We start from the raw sequence: 19,728 nt of genomic DNA, 5'->3' as shown, positions 1-19,728 counted from the left end.
GCACGCATATCTACATCGTTGTTGGAGGGCGTGTGTTTTATCATTGGCTCAGTGGAATTGAATTCCCAGCTCACGTAGGTGGTTGGAGTTCATGTGAGCCTGCTCAACTTAAGATAAAAACAAAAAAAATCACAGAACTCTGTCAAGGCCTTTGATCCTGACTTCCTTGTCTCTCAGATGCCGGGTGCACTACTGGTGTTGGGCCTTGTGACACTTTGATTTCTTCCTCTTGTCCTGACCTCAACTTCATAACCTATTTGCATTCTTGCTTCTGGTCTTGGTCAGTGGTCTTGAGTAAGTCTGCTCCTAGATGCATTAGGCTCATTTTCTGCATTTGTCTTCCTTTTCACCCTCTCAGAAAGTCCCCTTGCATAATCTGCAAATTCACAGGGGGCAGAAGTGGCAGTGGGTGGGGCCTCGTGTCCAGGGCCTGCTCACCTCTGGGCTCTCAGCTCTTCAGCAAAAGCTTTGGGGGAGAACAGGGGAAATGTGAACTTCCTTTAATCCTAACATGAACATTCTTGTTTTTTTTCTTTTTCAGTCCTAACTTAAACTGGACTTTCAACTCTGATCTGTCCTTTGGTTGGCACCTGTCAACGTCGCATGTCAGTAAGAAAGAAACCCTTTGGGAGAAAGTTTTCAGAGTGTTTGTAGCAAACACAATTAGGAGGAATTCTTAGAAGCAGCGGAGGTCGGCAACTGTGCCAGGATAATTGTTACATTTTAAACACGATGTCATCCCCTGAGCAAAGTGAAATGAGCCAGAAGGCACATGTAGACAGGTATGCCCAATTTGTTTTAAAGCCCCAGAAACCCATTCAGCCGTACATCTGCTCGACTCTGAGTGATTTTCAAGAAGAGAGAGACTTTCTGGCCGACTACATCTTTCCTCAGCTTAACGAACTCTGCAATTCCCGGGGCACGTATTTCAAAGCCGTGGACCTGAGGTGGTCAGCGTTGAAGGCCCCGCCACCCTCACCCTCCAACCTGTTCAGACAGCATTCTTGTCTCCACTCCCAGTATCTGAAGCTCTGTCTCGACTATGTGAACAGCTGTTTTCCTTTCTTCATCTGCATGCTGGGTCAGACGTACGGGGACTTCCTCCCTGGCCATGTGCCTCTAATGCTCTCCAGAGTGACTGACTTGTTCAGTTTATCCACGGTAGAACAGAACCTCTACGTTGCTGCAAAAAATGGTTATCCTTGGGTCCTGGAGAATCCCAACTACAGTTTGACGGAGTTTGAGGTCATCCAAGCAGCATTTCTGAATGAGTCTCCATTTCAGTATTTTTACTTTAGGACTGGAACCATGCTGCTGAAGACTTTAGATGAGGAAAAGGAGGGGCTGTCCTTGGGATCTCTGCTGACTGATGAGGAAAAATTAAAGATTGGAAAGCTTAAGGCCAAGATTATTATCAAAGGGCTCCGTGTCCGATTTTATAAAGATCTCCACGAGTTGGGGGACCTGGTTTTCAAGGACTGGTCAGTTGTGATAGAACAACTTTACCCAGCCACTTTAATGATCAGAAATATAGGTTAGTAACTACTGAGAGAGCTAAGTCTATTATCAACATAAGGCTAATATGTTTTGTTATGTCTTCTTTGTAAGAGGAACCTTTAAACAACTGAACATATTCCTTAAACCTTTAAAATCGTTACCATATTCCTGTAACATGCATTTCTCCATTTGGAGATTTTTGAAATGGAAAATAAGAGCAAATGAGGGGTCATGGAAGACTGTTGAGGAAGTTCAGGAGCTCTGAGACGACCTAAAATATTTGGCAGTTAATGTGGTAGATCTGGAGCAGAGTGTCTCGATCAGGGCTCGTTGTTCCCTGCGGGGCATTTGGGCCAAATCTGAAGACATTCTGGCATCAGAGCCAGGGGATGGTCCCGGTGTCCTAATGGGTGGAGGTCAGGGAAACTGCCACACATCTTACAGCAGACATAACAGCCCCCCATAAGAAAGTGTTTTCCAACCTGAAATGTCAATAATGTCAAGGCTGAGAAACCCCTATTTAAAGGGAAGAGAGCTTTTATTAATTTTTGGGTGCCTTTTGTATGTTTTCACATTTAATCTTCAAGATTTAGCCCTGCAAGGTAGGCACTATAAATCCTGTTTTACAGATGAGCAAATGAAAGCTGCTGTATGGCAGTTAAGTGACTTCCCTGATATCACATCATTAGCGAGGGATCATTCTGGGATTTGAACCCAGGGCATTTTGACTCCGAAATCCTCCCTCATTTTCTTTCAACCTTACCACTCAGTAATCCATGGACCGGCACTGAGCATCACCTAGGAGCTTTTTAGAAATGCATTCTAGGTCTACTAAGAGTCTGCCTTTTAATAAGATGACCAGGTAAGTTGCATACCCATTAAAGTTTGATAAGCACAGCTTGCCATTCTGCCTCTAAATGAAGTGATTACATTTATTTTTGAAAGTAGTGACTCATGGACACATACAGAATAAAAGGGGAAGAGCAATATTAGAGAATGGCAGAGGTCTTTCACCTAGACAGACTTTGGGAGGGATCTGTGCTGCCCTTAAAATTATATTTAAAAAAATTAGAATGTTTACACGTATATGTGTGTTTTGCAGGAGGTGGGGGTACGGAGATGGCCTGTGTCTTTGATCAGATTCTCAGAAGGTTCAATGACCCAATGATCCAGAAAAGGTTATGAAGTACTGTTGTAAAGGCCCAATTAATGTGGGCTTGCAACGTGATGGCAGGTGGTACATTCCCAAATGCTTTTGGGGGGCCAGGCAGGCCGTAGTCCTTATGGTAGGGAGCAGGTGGATTTGTGGTAAACTGAAGGGACAGAGTTGACTCACCTAAAGTCATTCAAATGCAGCGTTGGTGGGGAGGAAGGGGGTGGTGAAATCCCACCTGTGCCCATCAACTCTGCCTACAAGCCAAATCATTTTGGAGTCCTAGAAAAGAATGCTGTGTCAGTCATAACTCTTTGGGTTGCGGGTGACTCAAACTGACTTTAACGAAAAAGGGATTTATTAGGTTATATAAGTTTAAAGCCCAGGATTAGGTCTGGTTCAGCTCAGGCTTCAACCAGTGGCTCCAATGATGTTACCAAGCCCTGGTGTTTTATTATTTCTCAGCATGGCTCTGCTGTCTGATGCTGCTTCAGTTCCTCGGCTCCTCCACCATGGAAGGAAGGTGGCTGTATCAGCTCTAAATTCAAGTCCAGCAGAAATGGTTGAGAGACCTATCACTGAGTCTTTCTGTCCCTGATTAGCCTGAGACCATATGCTTGTATCTGACTTAATCACTGGTGCCACGAGAGTGTGACGCTCTGATTGGCTAATCCTGGGTCATATGTCACCTTGGAGCTGGAGGTAGAGTCAGACCCACTGGAATAACATGAATGGAGAGTTGGGACAGGATGGGATACCAAATGATAATCTGGGGCTGTTACTGAAACTAGAGTAGGTGAATGCGTGTTGAGTATCAAAAACTATCCTGAATGTTTACTACAAGGTTGGGGTTTTAGAATGTCTAAGGACAGACATGTTCTCAGATCTCAGATTTTTCAGTTCCTAGCTGTGTGTGACCTTGAGCAAATGGCAATATTGGTAAGCCTTAGTCTCTTCTTGTGTATAATGGGTTAACATTAGCCACCTTGAGAGTAATAATGTGTGTAAAATACCTAAAAACAGTGCCTAATGCATATTAGGCACAGAGCAAATAAAGCTAATAAAAACGAATAACCACACACGAGTGCTGGAAGGATATATGCTTTTGGCCAAAGCTTGAAATATGGTTAATGGTGGTATTCTTTATGTCACTATTAGTGACTAATCTCAATCTGAACTGAATTGTGTAGATTAATATTTACTAATGTGTTTAAGAATCAAGCCTGTCTGTGTATTTGGGTTAGAGACAGGTCGGGTCTCCATAGTATTCTCCTTTGCCTTTGATTTTAGTCATTACTGAAAAATTAGCTTGCTTTAGACTTTAGTTTTGAATGTATGATATATGGACTAAATGTGTGAATTAGAAGTTACAGAATGGATGAATTATTTTAAAAAAGGCTTTAGAAAGAATCGCTACATTATTTTTCTTTTGTATCTTTGATACCCTTTAATCACCCAGGTAGTTCCAAAATCTGATGGGAGTGGGTGGTGGGTAGCAAAAGGCCACTTGGGAAGCTGGTGGTTATTATAAGACAATATAGAGCTATTTGGTTCATACTCTTCACTCTTAGAAACACTTCTGAGGTCCTTGGAAGTACTTGAGATTAGTGGGTGAGGTTTAAGTTCACCTCAAGAGACCCATTAGACTGTGGGATCGTTCCCAATTCTGTCTAAGATCTTGAAATTTGAAGCTGACTTTGGCCAGACTGTAGGATTTCCAGGTCTGTTTGGCTCTAACCTGAACCAAAGGGCAGCCCAGTTAAGTATGGAGGTCCAAGGTAAGGTGAGTATCTTCAGAACCTACCATGTCAGCCTACCTGGTGTTCGTTTTCCTGCATAACAGCCTCCCTCCATTAAAACAAAAGCAAAAACAAACTTTGGGGGATCTAAATGTCTCCAGAGACAGAAGGGCATTTTGGCAGTCCAGAACACCTTGACTTTAATTAAACTGTGAGTTTAGAATTACGGTAAATTGAAACTGGAAGGAATCTCTGAGAGATCCAAGTGTCTGGCCCTGCCCGTTATTTTACCAGAAAGTTTAACAGGCTTGCCCAATGGCAGAGTTACACTTCTACCCATGGTTGTCATTGGATCAGGGCATCTTGTCCTAAAAATACACCCTGCTCTCCCAGCCCCTGCCATGGTTAGACATATAAACGTTTGCCACAAGATTGAATTAGGTAACTTCATGCTTAGTTAACAATCTAAAAAGATGAGGGGATGTATGTAGCAAATCTAGTTTTTGTTTTTGTTTTTTTTTAAGTTTACTTATTTTGAGGGGAGAGAGCATACACAGGTAGGGGAGGGGCAGAGAGAGAGAGGCAGAGAGAGAGGGAGAATCCCAAGCAGGCTCCATGCTGTCAGTGCAGAGCCCAACTCAGGGCTCTATCTCACGAACCATGAGATCGTGACCTGAGTGAAAAGCAAGAGTCAGACACTTAACTGACTGAGCCACCCAGGCGCCTTGCAAATACAGTTTTTATTTTTTATTTTTTTGCCCTTGTTATTCTGAGGTCATGAAATAACTTGAAATCCTAATAGGATTCCATATATGAATAGCTTTAGGAAGATTAAATTGCTTGCCTATTGTTTGCTTTCACTAGAATATGTGATGGGCTGTGAAACATGGTACCAACACAGACAGAAGGTGATACGGATGCAGAAGGGGAGACATCTTCCTGGGCATTTATCATAACCACATGTAATGGAAAATGTGAAACATATCTAAGACATTAAAACTTATCTTTTTGTCCCTAAAGACTACAAACACAACTGTGAACGTTTCTATCATGAAGAGTTCGTGGAGAGGTGCAAAGAAGTGTTATTTCCAAGGAATCAAACAGAACCTTTGAAATCTCGGAAAGATTTGCCTTACAGGATGTGGGATCTGATCGTAACAGTGCTGCAGCAGGCTCTGGGTTAGATGCTGTCCTCAGGTAAGATGGCAAGAAATCTCAAGCCTTTTCCTTAGGCTTAAGCAAAACAGCCTGACTTTAGTGACTATGATCCCTCAAATTTTGGCCGTCCTCCCCTACCTCCCCTTTTCTATGCCCACCCTTTCCTGCATGAGAGGCCTCCTAAAAGCCACCCTTGGGTTAGAATTTCCTTGTCAGAGATCACTCTGCATTTGCAAAGTTTTCCTGGCTATTTCAGTTTCTTCCAGTCTCCTCAAGAAGATTCTTAACTCTGGAGGGTAGAGCTTGCCTCCTTTTCCCCCCATAGATCTAAGTTGCTGGAAGTAATTCCTGACAACGATGGAAAGACTTTAAGGAGAAGAAATTGGATTAGGAAATATGAACAATGCATCTGTATAGAGTCGTGTATTTTACAAAGAGCTTCCACATACATCATCAGCTCATTATTCCATGAAGATTTTCAGCTAAGACTTATTTTAAATTTTTAAAAATGTTTTTATTTATTTTTGAGACAGAGAGAGACAGAGCATGAGCACAGGAGGGGCAGAGAGAGGGGGAGACACAGAATCCGAAGCAGGCTCCAGGCTCTGAGCTGTCAGCACAGAGCCCGACACGGGGCTCGAACTCACGGACTGCGAGATCGTGACCTGAGCCGAAGCCAGATACTTAACCGACTGAGTCACCCAGGCGCCCCATTCAGCTAAGACTTATTAAGTGCCTACTGTGGGCCACATTATTATTTGTGTTTGTGCACAGAATTGAGTTCTCTTACCCAGTGTGTGCACTCCTTCATTGTTTTGTCCAGCGTCGTCCACATTAAAACCCCCATATCTTTCCCCACCCGGGAGGCATGGGTTCACCCCCTACAGGCATGAGGAGGCTGGGGCGTGAAGTCAGAGTCCCCCTCTGTCTCATCAGTAGAAATAGGGAGATTCTTGAGACAGTTTTATTTCTCCATCCTCCGCCTCCACTTCTTACCACAGATCGCATTTATTCTGTCAGTTTTGTAGTTTGAAATAAACCCACAATGGCTGGGATGGCTCGGCCACTCACCCCACCTCTCCCTCTCCACCATCCCCCTCCGCCGCCTCTGCCCCTGTCTCTGCACCCACCATTTCAGCTCACCGAGGTGTAGAGCTACCACCATTTTTGTGGTTCCGGGAACTCCTGCCAAGAGGAAGACAAGTTATTTGGTTAATACGACATGGAGCTCAGTCAAGGCTTTTAAAACTTACAGGAGTTTGGATCTATAGGTCACGTGTTTAAAAAATCTTAGCTTTGAGGGGCACCTTGGTGGCTCAGTCTGTTGAGCATGCGACTTCGGCTCAAGTCATGATCTCAGGGTTTGTGAGTTCGAGCCCCGCATCAGGCTCTCTGCTGTCAGTCTAGTCTGTCAGCAAGTGCAGAGCCCGCTTCAGATCCTTTGTCCCCCTCTCTCTGTCCCCTCCCCCAATAAAAAAAACCCTTAGGTTTGAATGGGCAAATCAATAGAGATAGAAAGTAGGTTAGTGGCAGCCATAGGATGAAAGAAGAGGGGAAATGGGAAATGGCCCCTAGAGGGTCTGGAGGTTCTTTGTGGGGGGCTGAAAATGGTCTGGAATTAGTAGCGATATTCGTACAACTGTGTGAATATAGTGAAAGCCGCTGAAGTATACACTGGACAATGATGAGTTTTTGGTACGTGAGTTGTATCTCACACAGGTTATAACTTTAAGCGTTTCAGAGTAGATGAAAAATTTGATAAATTGTACTGCAGTGACAAGTCTGACTGTGCCCAAACAAAAACAACAATGAAATAAGTCCTTCGAAATTAGCTGTGTGGAAACAGGATTTTGCCATTTGGAAACAATGCTTTGGACTGTAAGTTCCCAAATTATATGTGTAGGTAGTGGAAAGGGGCGTTCTTTTGAGGTTTCCAGGCATTGTCTTAGTAACTGACCGTCTAGAGCAATGGCCACAGATTGCTTTGCAATGTTTTCATTTTCCATTTGTTACTGAGAAGAAATTATTCAGAGCCTAGCCTAATTATGTGGATGTATTCTATTTGTATTTTTCCTTCATTGGTTTTACCTGCTAAGTGCCAAGGAGTGTTCTAGACACGGGACACAGCAGTGAACAAAGAGACAAAAACCCCTGCCTCCACGGAGCTTAGATTATGGAGCTAGGTAACAAACATGATAAATATGGAAAATATGTAATAGGTTCGATGTCTTTCGTGCTGCGGAGTGAAGTATAAAATTTTGAAAGGGAATAGGCCATCTGGTAGAAGGTGGCATTGGGCTGACTACTGGAAACAGGTGAGAGAGCAAGCTATGCAAATATGGATTGGACAAGCATTCCAGACAGAGGGAACAGCAAACACAGAGGTGCTGAGGCAGGAGGAATGGCAGGGAGGCCAGAGGCTGGAAGGAAGTCAGGGCTGTAGGGAGGGTGGTGGGGGACGAGGGTGGACATGTAATGGATGGGGGGAGGGGGAGGGTCTTATCTGGTCTCACAGGTCATCGTAAGGACTTGAGCTTTTACCATTTTTGGACAGAGAAATGACATATGTGACATAGTTTGACAAGCTCACTGTGGCTGCTTGGCTGAGGATAGACCTAAAGAGGGCAAGGGTGGAAATAGGTCACAAAATCAGATTCTGCCATTCACGTTTCATGGAGACATAATTAAAGCAATAACACATTGACTCCTAACTCATAATAATGGTGATGGAATTCTTAGGGAGTGACTTCTATTTAATGATCCTAACCTGCTTTAGGTTTCTATTTTAATGGCTCTTCACACTGATCTTCTTGCTCTGCTGAACCCGAATGTCAGGCTGGCTTATTTTATGCCATTCACTCATTCAGCAGCGTGCGATTAGTACTGTCCCAGCCACAAGCTATCCAACAGTGAGTACGAGAAGCCTGGTAACTGCCTCCTTGGAACTTAACTCCGTGAAAAATCACTAGGCACATATTTATGAAATCACGGGCATGTAAGGAATAGGATTGAAGTCTGCATGTAGTGACACTGGTGATACCTGGGAATCCTCTGCATATCTGGACGTACTTCACTACGGAAGTTAAGCAATGAGTTATCTTGTGCCCACGCCAGTGCAGAGGAATCTTCTTTCTGCCGTTCTACAGGCCAAGTCACCCTGGTAGAGGAGCAGACTACCTCTTAGTGAGTTACTAACAATCATGGTCATTTGCAGTGTCATGGTAGTCAGGATCGATGGGGATCCTTGGCATATGAGTGCTTCTATTTTGTATTGTCTCCTGATATGGTGTTCTGTGGACGATCAGTTTGGTGATGGTGGCTGTGTCCCTGGGAGGATGCAAGCAGCACAGATACAAGGACGGTGGGCTGGTGTGATAGGGTCTCCTGGGCGTTTGGGCAGGTTGGGCCCTTGATGTAAGCCCAGGTTTTTACTGGACAACCCTAGGATCTGTGTAGCTGGAAGGGCCTTCCACGGTTACCATCTCTCCTCTGTCCTAATTTTACACAGGGCAGAGCTAAAGCCCAGAGGGCAGATTACTTACTTAGAGCCCATTGAGGCTAAAGTTGAGACTAGCTAGAATTTCCTATCTCTTAGAGAGAGATGCAGAACAATCTTTTCTCCCTCCCTTCCTTTGTAAATATTCTTGACTACATTTTACCCCTTTATTTTTCAGAATAAATCCTCTTCCAGTTGACAAGTCTGTTTTGCTCTTGTCTGGAGAATGTGGTTGTGGGAAGTCCACTCTGATCGCCAACTGGGTGAATTATTTCAAAAAGAAATATCCGAGCATGTTGGTGATCCCTCATTTTGTGGGCACCACCTGTGAAAGCAGTGACATCATGTCCGTGATGCATTGCTTCATCACAGAATTGCAGTTCAAAAACTATGGTAATGGAGTCAAGCTTTTAACCTCAGGAAGTTTTTGTTGGAGGGCAGATATTCTGTCTACTGCTCGTGTGGCCGTTCTCCTCTTGTTCCAGCATAAACCCCGTGTTGTCTCACCTGCAGAATCTGCCCACCTCTTCCCCTCACAGAATTAAATTTCCTTCCTTTCCTACTTCCTTCTTTCACCAAAAATGGATTGAGTACCTTTATGTGCTAGGGCACTATTCTGGGCAGTTCCTTACCCTCATGGTGTTTTTTATGTTCTTGGGGTGGCGGAGACAAAGAGTTAACCAACTCAATGTTTGATAAGTTCTATGAAGAAGAAGAAAACAGAGCAAGAAGGGAGGCTCTGTGTGTGTGTGTGTGTGTGTGTGTGTGTGTGTGTGTGTGCGCGCGTGCGTGAACTGTTAGGACTTGAAAAGTGTGGTCAGGGAAAGCCTTGCTGCAAAAGGGACATTCGAATACATACCTGAAAGAGGGAGCCACACAGATATCTCAGGGCTAGCATTCCAATCAAGGGAAACAAGTGCAAGGCTTCCAAGGTGGGACATGCCTCTGAACTACTGCTCTTCCTCTTCGATTCAGTAACTATTTATCGAGCAGGTTCATTCACTCACTTGCTCATTCATTGAATATTTATTGATCACCTGATCTGTGTCAGGCACTTCTCTGGGTTCTGGGGATGTACGCATCAGGCAAATAGGGTCACGGCTCCCATAGATACCACGTTACAGTTGAGAAAGGCAGATAACCGATAAACAGGAAACATATAATGATAAATGCCATGCAGCGTGATGTGATAAGGTGACAGGTTGCTAGTTAGTCTGAGTGGTCAGGGACTGTCTCTGTGTTAGAGTATCTCTAGCAGCTGTGACGAGTAAGTCCCATTTCAGTGGCTTCTCGAATGAAGTTTATTTCTGATTCATGGAGCAGTCCAGTAAGAGGTTCCTAGTTAGGCAACAAGTGGCTTTCCTCCATGTGGTGATTTGGGGACACAGGCCTTTTCCATCTTGAGGCTGTGTCATCCCCTAGGACCTCAGAGTCCTCTGCCTTTGGCTAGAGGAAGGGGAAAAAGGGTGGAAAAGGTGCACCTGTCCCTTTAAAGCCTTGGCCTGGCAGCGATCCACATCAATCCCACTGCCATTCTTTTGGCAAACACTTGGCCACCCTGGGCCCACATGGCTGCACTGGGAGTCAAGTGGGGACAGAACGCTAACCACGCTCTGGAAGGGGGACATGGACTTTTGCAGGACAGGTAGCCATCTATACCCTGTAGAGACCTCACGGATGAGGAGGAGCTGGCCATGTGGAGATTAGAAGAAAGAACGTTCCAGGTGAGAGAGTAGTTAAGGTAACACAGGTCCTAAGCCAGAAGCAAAGTGGAGTTAGAGAGGGCAAGCAGGCCAGTGTGGCCGGGCCATGGTGGGCAGGAGGGGGACTCATATCAGATGGAGCCGGAGGTGAAGACGGGGCCATTTCAGGGCTGGGCTTTGTTGGACAGAATGTTAGGTTCAGATTCTGTTGAGTACAGTGGGGTGACCAGTGGGAAATCTTAAGCAGGGGAGGGATATGATTTGATTGATATTTTGAAAAGATTAAAATCTGTCTGACGTAGGGAAAATGGATGTGGAGGAGCAAGTATGGAGGCAGGGACACTTGTTAGAGGCTTTTGCAATGGTCCAAGCAAGGGATGACAGTAGCAGAGGAGGAAGAAGGCTTTAGATAGGTTGAGGGTTTGCTGAGGAGTTGAATGTGGGTTTTGCAGGACAGGAGGAGTTGAGGACAGCTTTGGGAAGCTAGACAGACAGTGAGCGCTGTTTGCTGAGATGGAACATTATCAGTGGCGTGGGAGCAGCAGGTGTTGGGGGGAATCAAAAGAGCTTTGCTTTCGATGAAAGACATTTGAGATACAAGGTGTACATGGAGAATGATAACAATCACATGAGATCTGCCTCCGTTCTAGGAGCAGTTGACCTCGATGGCTACTTATTAGCTGTCTGAACTTCTGCGAGTTATTTTAACTCTATGTAGCTCTGGTTTCCCATTTGTAAAATGCAGTGATTAAAAAAATGTCTTACAGGTAGTTGAGAGGATTGACTAAGATAAAGTAGGAAAAACAAAGACACTTAGCTCAGCTCTTGGCCTATAGGAAGCGCCGATAAATATCAGCTATTATGTCATTAGGTGTCTGCCATATGTTTGCATGTCTGACTGCCTGCTTTTGGGAACTCATCCCTTCTCACCTGGGGCTTGTACACAAGTGCACATTTGGGTTTCGCCTGGGTACGTGGGACGCAGAATGGGTTTTGATGGACGTGTATTATCTCTGTATGATGGGACAGGTATTTGAGTGCCTTTCTGTGTGTGTGGTGGGTATGAGTAAATAGGGCGAACATGTGGGCGTGAGTTCTCTGACATTGCATTTCTCGTTGTAAAGTGGGTAAAACCAAAATCAGCAGCAGCAGGTGTGACTGGTTCTACACGACAACAACTGATCCTACTCAGCCACATCCCAAGGGTGTTCCGACCAGCCAGGCTGATGAGATAAACCCCACTGAGTATGCCATTAGGATTTTATTCCCAAAGGGAACTGTTAGTTTAATGAGTGTGTTTCAAGGTGCTGAAAGCTCGTAACAAAAACAGCTGCCATCTGTATTAAAAAAAACATGGCTTTTTTTTTAATGTTTGTTTTTGAGAGAGAAAGATGTGAGTGGGGGAGGGGCAGAGAGAGAGGGAGACAGAAGCGGGCTCCGCCCTGATGGCAGAGAGCCCCGTGCAGGGCTCGAACTCACGAACCGTGAGATCATGACAGGAGCCAAAATCAAGAGTTGGATGCTTAACCAGCTGAGCCACCCAGGTGCCCCATCAGCTGCTATCTTTAAAAACGAGCAGATCTTGAGGTTGACAAAGCAGACTGCATTCAGGAACAGCCTATGAGTACCTGACCCTCAGGAGACACCTTCTGTCCCGGAGAGAACAGCCCGCCTCATTAGCAGTGGGAGGCAGAGGGGAAAGGCTGTGGCTCTGGACTTGGCCCGCCTGCATTTTCCATCGTGGCTCTGCTGCTTACTAGCCGTGTGCTCTTGGGCAGTTTACTTACGCAGTGTGGGCCCCCGTTTCTCATCTGTGAAATGGGGGGTGGGATTCACAGTACCTACCCAGGGGATTACAGGTAGAGAATTTAGAAGAGTACCAGGCACTCAGTTGTCGTTAGTATTATCATTGTTGCAGCGATGATGATGATGATGGTGGTGATGATGATGATGGTGATTCCTCACTGAGCTAGAGAAAGAGGGAGCGCGGTGGGGGCTGCTAAGGGAAACAAGAAACTTATTCATTAGACTAAGGGAGGAGGTAGCACAATGCAGGAGAGTTTGTAGCCGCAGCGGGGGTGGGGGGAGGAACTTGAGGGGGAGCATCGTGTACCACCTAGCGTGTGCTCGCGCTCAGCTTGGCCGCCTGAGCCAGGAAGCTGGGTTTCACCCGGGTGAGGTGGGTGTGGGCAGAAGAGGAAGAGCTGCCACTGAGAACGCAGCTGGCCGAGAGGTCAGCTCCTCTGCGGCGTCTCCCTGTGGTGGCCTCAGCCGTGAGCAGCTCCAGCTCCTGCAGGCGCCCGGCCCTCCCCAGTGGGCCGACAGAAGGCCCCTGTGTGAAGCTCACATTTCTGCTCCTCTGTCCTCACCCCTGCTTGCCTAGACAGAGGGAGCTTGCAGACAGAACTGCTCGGAGCCAGCTCTCCCCCGGCCCGTGCCCCTCGCCTGCCTTGCAGGCCACTGATATTCCTAATGTGACATGCCTCGCGGAAGGTCGAGGAGAGCCACTGATTTTCTTACTTCCCTGTTTCTTCCCCCTGTCACCCCCCTCCCCTGGTGGCGGCCCGAATAACAATGAGTTCCATTCACTGAATTGGCGTTCTGAGTGCCCGGTTCTGTGCTAAGGGCTTTCTCAGCATCTTAGTTAATGCTCCTAGCCTCCAGCATTCTCGTCCCAGATAAAGAGCGGGGCTCACAAAGGCTGGCTCACACAGCTGTGTGTGGGCAGAACAAGGGTTCAGACTCAGGTCTTTGCTGAGCTCAGAGCCCCTTGTCCTCATTACTGCCCGGTCTTGCCTCCTTGAACAAACAGGGACATTTTGCTCCTCAGGGCCCTCTCCTCACATCACTTACCGGGGAGTCTGCCCTCAATACCAGCAGGACTGCTTGGCAGGGTTCGCCAAGCCTTGTGCCTGGGCCTGGGTGACTTCTCCAGGGGCTCTTGCTCTTGGTGCCACAGGTGTGGTCTCCCTGGAGCAGCCGGTCATTTCCGTGTCTCCTTGTCTGTCCACTTCCACTCCCATCTACTGGAATGCCCCTCCTCTTCTCAGGTCGGTGAAATCCTCTCGTCCCTTAAAGCCCTATTTAAACTTTTTTTTTTAATGTTTATTTATTTTTGAGAGAGAGAGTGAACTGGGGTGGGGCAGAGAGAGAGGGACCCAAAGGATCTGAAGCAGGCTCTGCCCTGACAGCAGAGAACCCGATGTGGGGCTTGAACTCATAAACTGTGAGATCATGACCTGAGCCAAAATCCGTTGCTTAACTGACTTGAGCCACTCAGGCATCACAAGGCCCTATTTAAAAAGCACCCTCGGGGGGCATCTGGCTATCAGTTGGTAGAGCATGAGACTCCCAATCTCGAGGTTGTGGGTTCGAGCCCCACATTGGGTATAGAGATTACTTAAAAGCAAAATCTTTAAAAAAAAAAAAAAAAAAAAAAGAGCACTCTCTCAATAAGAGGGCCAGATGGCTGCCTCTCTCCTTCATCTCCAACTTTGAGCAAGTGGCAAGGGTAGCCCCAGTCCCATTGTACTCTAGTTTATGTGGGTGTGTCCCTGCAAACACTGTGAGCTTGCCATCCTGGTCACCCACTACTTACACGTGGTCCTGACATTGTATGTTTTACTGTATCCTGTTATAGTCCTGGGAGTGCAGGAAACCATGTCTGTTTTATTGGCCATTCTCACATTCAATGCCTGACGCAGAGCCTGACCAACACAGAAGGTTCTCAATAAGTCTTTATTGAATGATAAGAGATAACACTGCCAAAAAGTGAAAAAATCAGTTAATCTCTGTCATTTTGTTACAAAGTATTTTGAAATTGTACCAATTGACTTTTTCTCTCCCCATGAATTTACCTTTTGTGACTGGGTGTTTAAAAACTTGAGCTGTTGGGGCGCCTGGGTGGCTCAGTCAGTTAAGCGTCTGACTTCGGCTCAGGTCGTGATCTCACGGTCTGTGAGGTCGAGCCCCGCGTCCGGCTCTGTGCTGACAGCTCAGAGCCCGGAGCCTGTTTCAGATTCTGTGTCTCCCTCTCTCTCTGCCCCTCCCCTGTTCATGCTCTGTCTCTCTCTGTCTCAAAAATAAATAAATGTTAAAAAAAATTTTTTTTAAATAAATAAATAAATAAAACATTAAAAAAATTTAAATTAGACAATAGGCCATTGTCATCCAGGAGAGACAGTTTGGTTCTAACAGAATAAAGAGATAGGTTTAGGATCATTTTCCAATACTAGTAATTCTGCCTATCTTCAATATTATTTTGAGGAAAAATAATTCTAATCACCCCAAATAGGATTTTAAAAAACACTGAAACGATGCTTTCCTTTGCATACTTAGATATAGATCTGTATCTTCCTTGAGGTTTTTTTTCCTTTTTTTTTTTTGCCTGGGATTATTTTTCTGCTGATTATTATGAGTGATATTATGTTTTATGATTGTCAGGGTGCGTGTATTTTCTGAGGTTCATTCACCTCCGTTTTATCACATAGCCTCTGTACCAGCTTCACACAAAAGGTCAACAGTCCGTGCCTCCCTCCCACATGTGGCTGCTGGTGAACGGAATCCACCAGCGGTGACCTTTGCGGCTTGGAAACGCAGATGGAGTAACCGTTGAGTGAGGATGTGTTGCTGGCAGGAAAACTATTAGCAAAATCAGTGTTTGTAAAGCTCCTGATGACCTGTGCTCAAGCCTTTTCACCTTGCTGGGCCTGTTTCCTCACTTACAAGATGAGGGTTTGGACTAGACGACATGATCTCCAGAACCCCTCCTTCTCTAAAATTCACTTAGTCAAGGTCTGAAATCTCAATACTTTAAAGATTTGGGGGGGGGGGGGTGCGGATAAAACCCTCCAAGGATGAAGCACCAAGATTGTTCTCTTCCTGTTCTTGAAAAATACTTTTGTGTGATCCAAGCTCAGACTATCTTGTTTTGATTCTTTCTTCTCCTTTATGTCTTGCATTCATATATAATCTTCAAGTCATTGATTTTATAGTCATTTTCTGATACCAAAATATCTTTAAAAATCAATATATCCATTTATAAAATAAGTAAGTCCTGGGGCTGCCATGTATAGCATGGTGACTATAGTTAATAATACTGTTTTGCATATTTTGAAAGTGGCTAAAAGACATGTTTTTTTGAATGTTTATTTTTGAGAGAGAGAGAGTGAGAGAGAGTGAGTGCATGCAAGTGGGGGAGGGGCAGAAAGCGAGGGAGACAGAATGCAAAGCAGGTTCCACACTGTCAGTACAGAGCCCCCTGTAGAGCTAGAACTCACAAACCACGAGATCATGACCTGAGCCGAAGTCGGAAGCTTAACCAACTGAGCCACTTAGGCACCCCCGTAAGAGTACATCTTAAAAGGTCTGGTCACAAGAAAAAAAGTGTTTTTGTATCCGTGCAGTGATAGATGGTAACTAGACTTACAGTGGTGATCATTTTATGTATACAAATATTGAATCATTATGTTGTACACCTGAAACTAATGTAGTATCATTTGTGATTTATACCTCAATAAAAAAACCCAATGTAACCCTCTAGTATAATGTAAAAGAGAAAGGTAAAGTAATTTATTGCAAAATAATATGCATTCCAATATGTAAATGCTCAGACATGATTCCAGTAGAAGCCACAGTGGAGTAGGCAGGTCATGGAAAATGACCATGCTTTCGAAAGCTGCTAGTGCAGACATCCATGGATGTGTTGTAGTCAAGGCTCCAACATCATGAGCAGTGTTCCCATCAGGGTCGTGATTTTTTGAAATCTCGGTATCATTTCAGACGAAACAACATATAATCTTCCATCACTTTCTATGGTAGTTGTATTCCTAGGAAATGCAATGTGTTTTGAATCTGTGCAAAAATTACTTTGCATTTACATGAAAATGGAGTTGGTTTCTAGGTGAGGTCATTAATAAGGTTACCCCCTCCCCCCCAAGTGACTGTCTGGCAGAACATGTGAAAGCAGGTAGACCCCAGGACACAGCTGCATTGTGTGTGACTGTCCTGTGTTCTAGGACATCTCGAATTCCTAGAGCACCCCTGTTGAGTTGCACTGCTCTAATCAGCTTCCTGTTTTTTTGAATGCTCATGTGTCTTCCTACCTCCAGACCTTTACCTTTGCTTTGTCTTGCTTGATATCCCTTTGCCCTCATCTCTACCTGTGCATTCCCCGAAGCTCGTCTCACATGTCTTCTGCATGAAGCTTGTCTTCATTGTGATGGTTCTGCATCACACTCCAGTACTCTTCAGACTCATATTCTGCCTTGAAATGTGTTTTGTGTGTGTGTGTGTACTGAACCCATTTTCACTTCCCTTAACTCCTTGACTTTATTTATAGATCATTTTTATCTCCTTTTAACATTGAGCACAGAACCTTGCACGTAACAGGCAACCAATAAGTATTGTTAAACATAGTTATTCAATATGCTTCTAACAGAATCTTAATGCACCTGAGAGATGTAAATCCATTAAAAGCTTCTTTGCATAACTCGATTTTCTAGATTCTAATGTGCCTAAATTTCTATGGGAAACATGGCCTTTGAAAAATAAAAGCAAGACCAAAGTTGTATGTAGTAAAATGCTCTTAAAGTATTAAGCAGTTGATTACAATTTTGGGTTGCTCTCTGCTGTGTCACGCAATCAGAGTTTGCAAGTTGGTCCTCTCAAATCACATCCTTTGCCCTTTCTGGTTTATAGCCTGATTTTCCCTGGTCATTTACAGATTCGAAGGTCTGGGGTCCAATATTGCGGATAGAGTAATTTAGGATTGGTTATGTCAGATTTGATGTGGGCGAGAACTGAAGAGACCAGGCAGTGGTGGGGGATGATGCATGTGTGCCCCTGCTGGACCACCCAGGTGGTAGCCGTGGCCCCTAAACAGCCACCTGATGTTACAGAGCTGCATAAACTTCGCAGACTGCATAGACTGGCTTCTCTTTCTTCCCTTCCAGCTCTTTGTAACATGAACTATTTTTGCATTTTGGAAGATGAGAGTAATGCTTTGGATCATACAAAATATTTTTTATATAAAATCCTGAAAATGTATAGGAGACATCTGGTGGTAAATATCATTATCCCTTTTGGGTTGAATATTTTTAGCCTGCTAATCACACATATACCTATATGTGTCAGCTGTACAGCTGTGAATAGCACTCATTGTTCCCAACCCCTTCCGCCTCCCCATCCCATTAACATATTCTAGCAATGATGGAAACATTTTTGCCTAATTTGAACAAATTCCTATGCTCTAGGTACTCAGCTTGAAACTGATGTTCTTAACGAAGGCTCAAATGTCTTGGTCTTTTCACTTCTTGTGGAAGTTTTCATTGCTTCCATCAATTTAAAGCCATGTATACTTGTCCTAGATGGAATTGAAGAATTGATTGGCATTTATGGGATTTTAGGACAGAAGATAATCTCTTTTTAAAATAATACCTATTTTATTACTGTTTTATAAAAAGAAAACTCCATAATTTAGAAGGTATGTAACATCTTTCTTTTTATTTAATTTTTTCAATGTTTATTTTTGAGAGAGAGAGAGTGAGAGAACGAGCACGGAGGAGGGGCAGAGAGAGAGAGAGAGAGAGAGGGAGGAAAGCAGGCTCCAGGCTCTGAGCTGTCCGTGCAGAGCCTGACACAGGGCTTGAACTCATGACCACGAGATCATGACTTGAGCCGAAGTCAGATGTCCAACTGACTGAGCCTCCCAGACGCCCCTGTAACACCTTTCCATTGCATTGCATATCTATAGCTATAGCCAGCATCGCTTATAGCTACTACTATATGTTTTATTGAACAAATACTTCTGTGACACTTACAACGGGTCAGGCACCTTTCTAGGCACTTTATAAATATTAACGCATTTAATTCTCAGAAGAACCCTATGAAAGAGACACTGTGATCATCATCCCTGTTTATACAGAGGGGACTGAGCATGGAGGTGTTAGGTGGCTTGTCCAACATCCTAAGATTGTGTTAGACTCAGAATTCAGACACGGACAGTCTGGTTCTGGAAACTGTGACCTTTACTTCTGCCTGATTCTGCACCCCCCCCCCCCCATTTTATACATTGATCAGGCATTTATTGGACTCCTAGTATTTTCTTTATGTTGTGTATTATGACCTGCCTCATCTATACTGATTATGCACATATCAAATCCCATCGATTGGTTGCTTTCCTTAGTTTTTCTTATCTTTTTTTTTTTTAACGATTATTTTTGAAGGAGAGGGAGACAGAGTGTGAATGGGGGAAGGACAGAGAGAGCGGGAGAATCCGAAGCAAGCTCCAGGCTCTGAGCTGTCAGCACAGAGCCCAACGCGGGGCTCAAACTCATGAACCATGAGATCATGACCTGAGCCGAAGTTGGACGCTTAACTGACTGAGCCACCCAGGTGCCCCTCCTTAGTTTTTCTTCTGTTTGAGCTGATACTGGATCACTGGAACCTTGTGAAGAATTTTCTCTAAAACTTAAAAACACATGTAATTATAAATTAGGTAAGTAATATATGTTTCTGATAGAAAATATGATGAAGAAAAAGAAAACAGAAAATTAGGTATACTCACAGTCTCACTGCTCTTCAGTGTTTTGGAGTATAGCCTTCCTTCTTCTATGGATGTCTATGTACACTCCTTGACACTTACGTAAATGAAATTACACACCATATTGTTTTATAATCTTTTTAATTTAGTGCATGGCAACCACCACAAATTCAGCAAATAGTTCTTGACCACTCACTATAGCAAAGCACTACAAGCAGAGTCAGACATGGTCCCTGCAGAGAAACAGAGCTTTCATTCTAACAGGGGATGGCTGATGTTAATGATGCTATTACACAAATAAGGACAAGATTGCAAACTGTGACAAGTGCTGGGCTTTGATATATAGGAGGATGACCGAGTGATGGCACGGAGATGCCAATGGCATTGAAGGAAGCGATTACTTACATTTCCTGAGAGAAGGAGATGCGCCATGCCACTCG

At 44.5% G+C, this 19,728-nt stretch overlaps 1 protein-coding gene across 1 annotated transcript in view; it reads left to right on the top strand.

The window, feature by feature from the left end:
* Positions 1-603: 603 nt before the first annotated feature.
* LOC106971877 (putative tetratricopeptide repeat protein 41) overlaps positions 604-19,728 on the top strand; it is a 60,495-nt gene continuing 41,370 nt past the window's right edge. Inside the window, 5 exon segments of the mRNA XM_053199637.1 lie at positions 604-1,534; positions 5,410-5,466; positions 5,469-5,586; positions 9,222-9,436; positions 18,000-18,158. Coding sequence (XP_053055612.1) covers positions 733-1,534; positions 5,410-5,466; positions 5,469-5,586; positions 9,222-9,436; positions 18,000-18,158 — 1,351 coding nt within the window. The 5' untranslated portion in view covers positions 604-732.

The sequence above is a fragment of the Acinonyx jubatus genome, chromosome B4, assembly GCF_027475565.1.
Source record: "Acinonyx jubatus isolate Ajub_Pintada_27869175 chromosome B4, VMU_Ajub_asm_v1.0, whole genome shotgun sequence".
NCBI lineage: Eukaryota > Metazoa > Chordata > Mammalia > Carnivora > Felidae > Acinonyx > Acinonyx jubatus.
The sequence above is the reverse complement of the archived record's forward strand: the minus strand, read 5'-3'. Positions and strand labels throughout refer to the sequence as shown.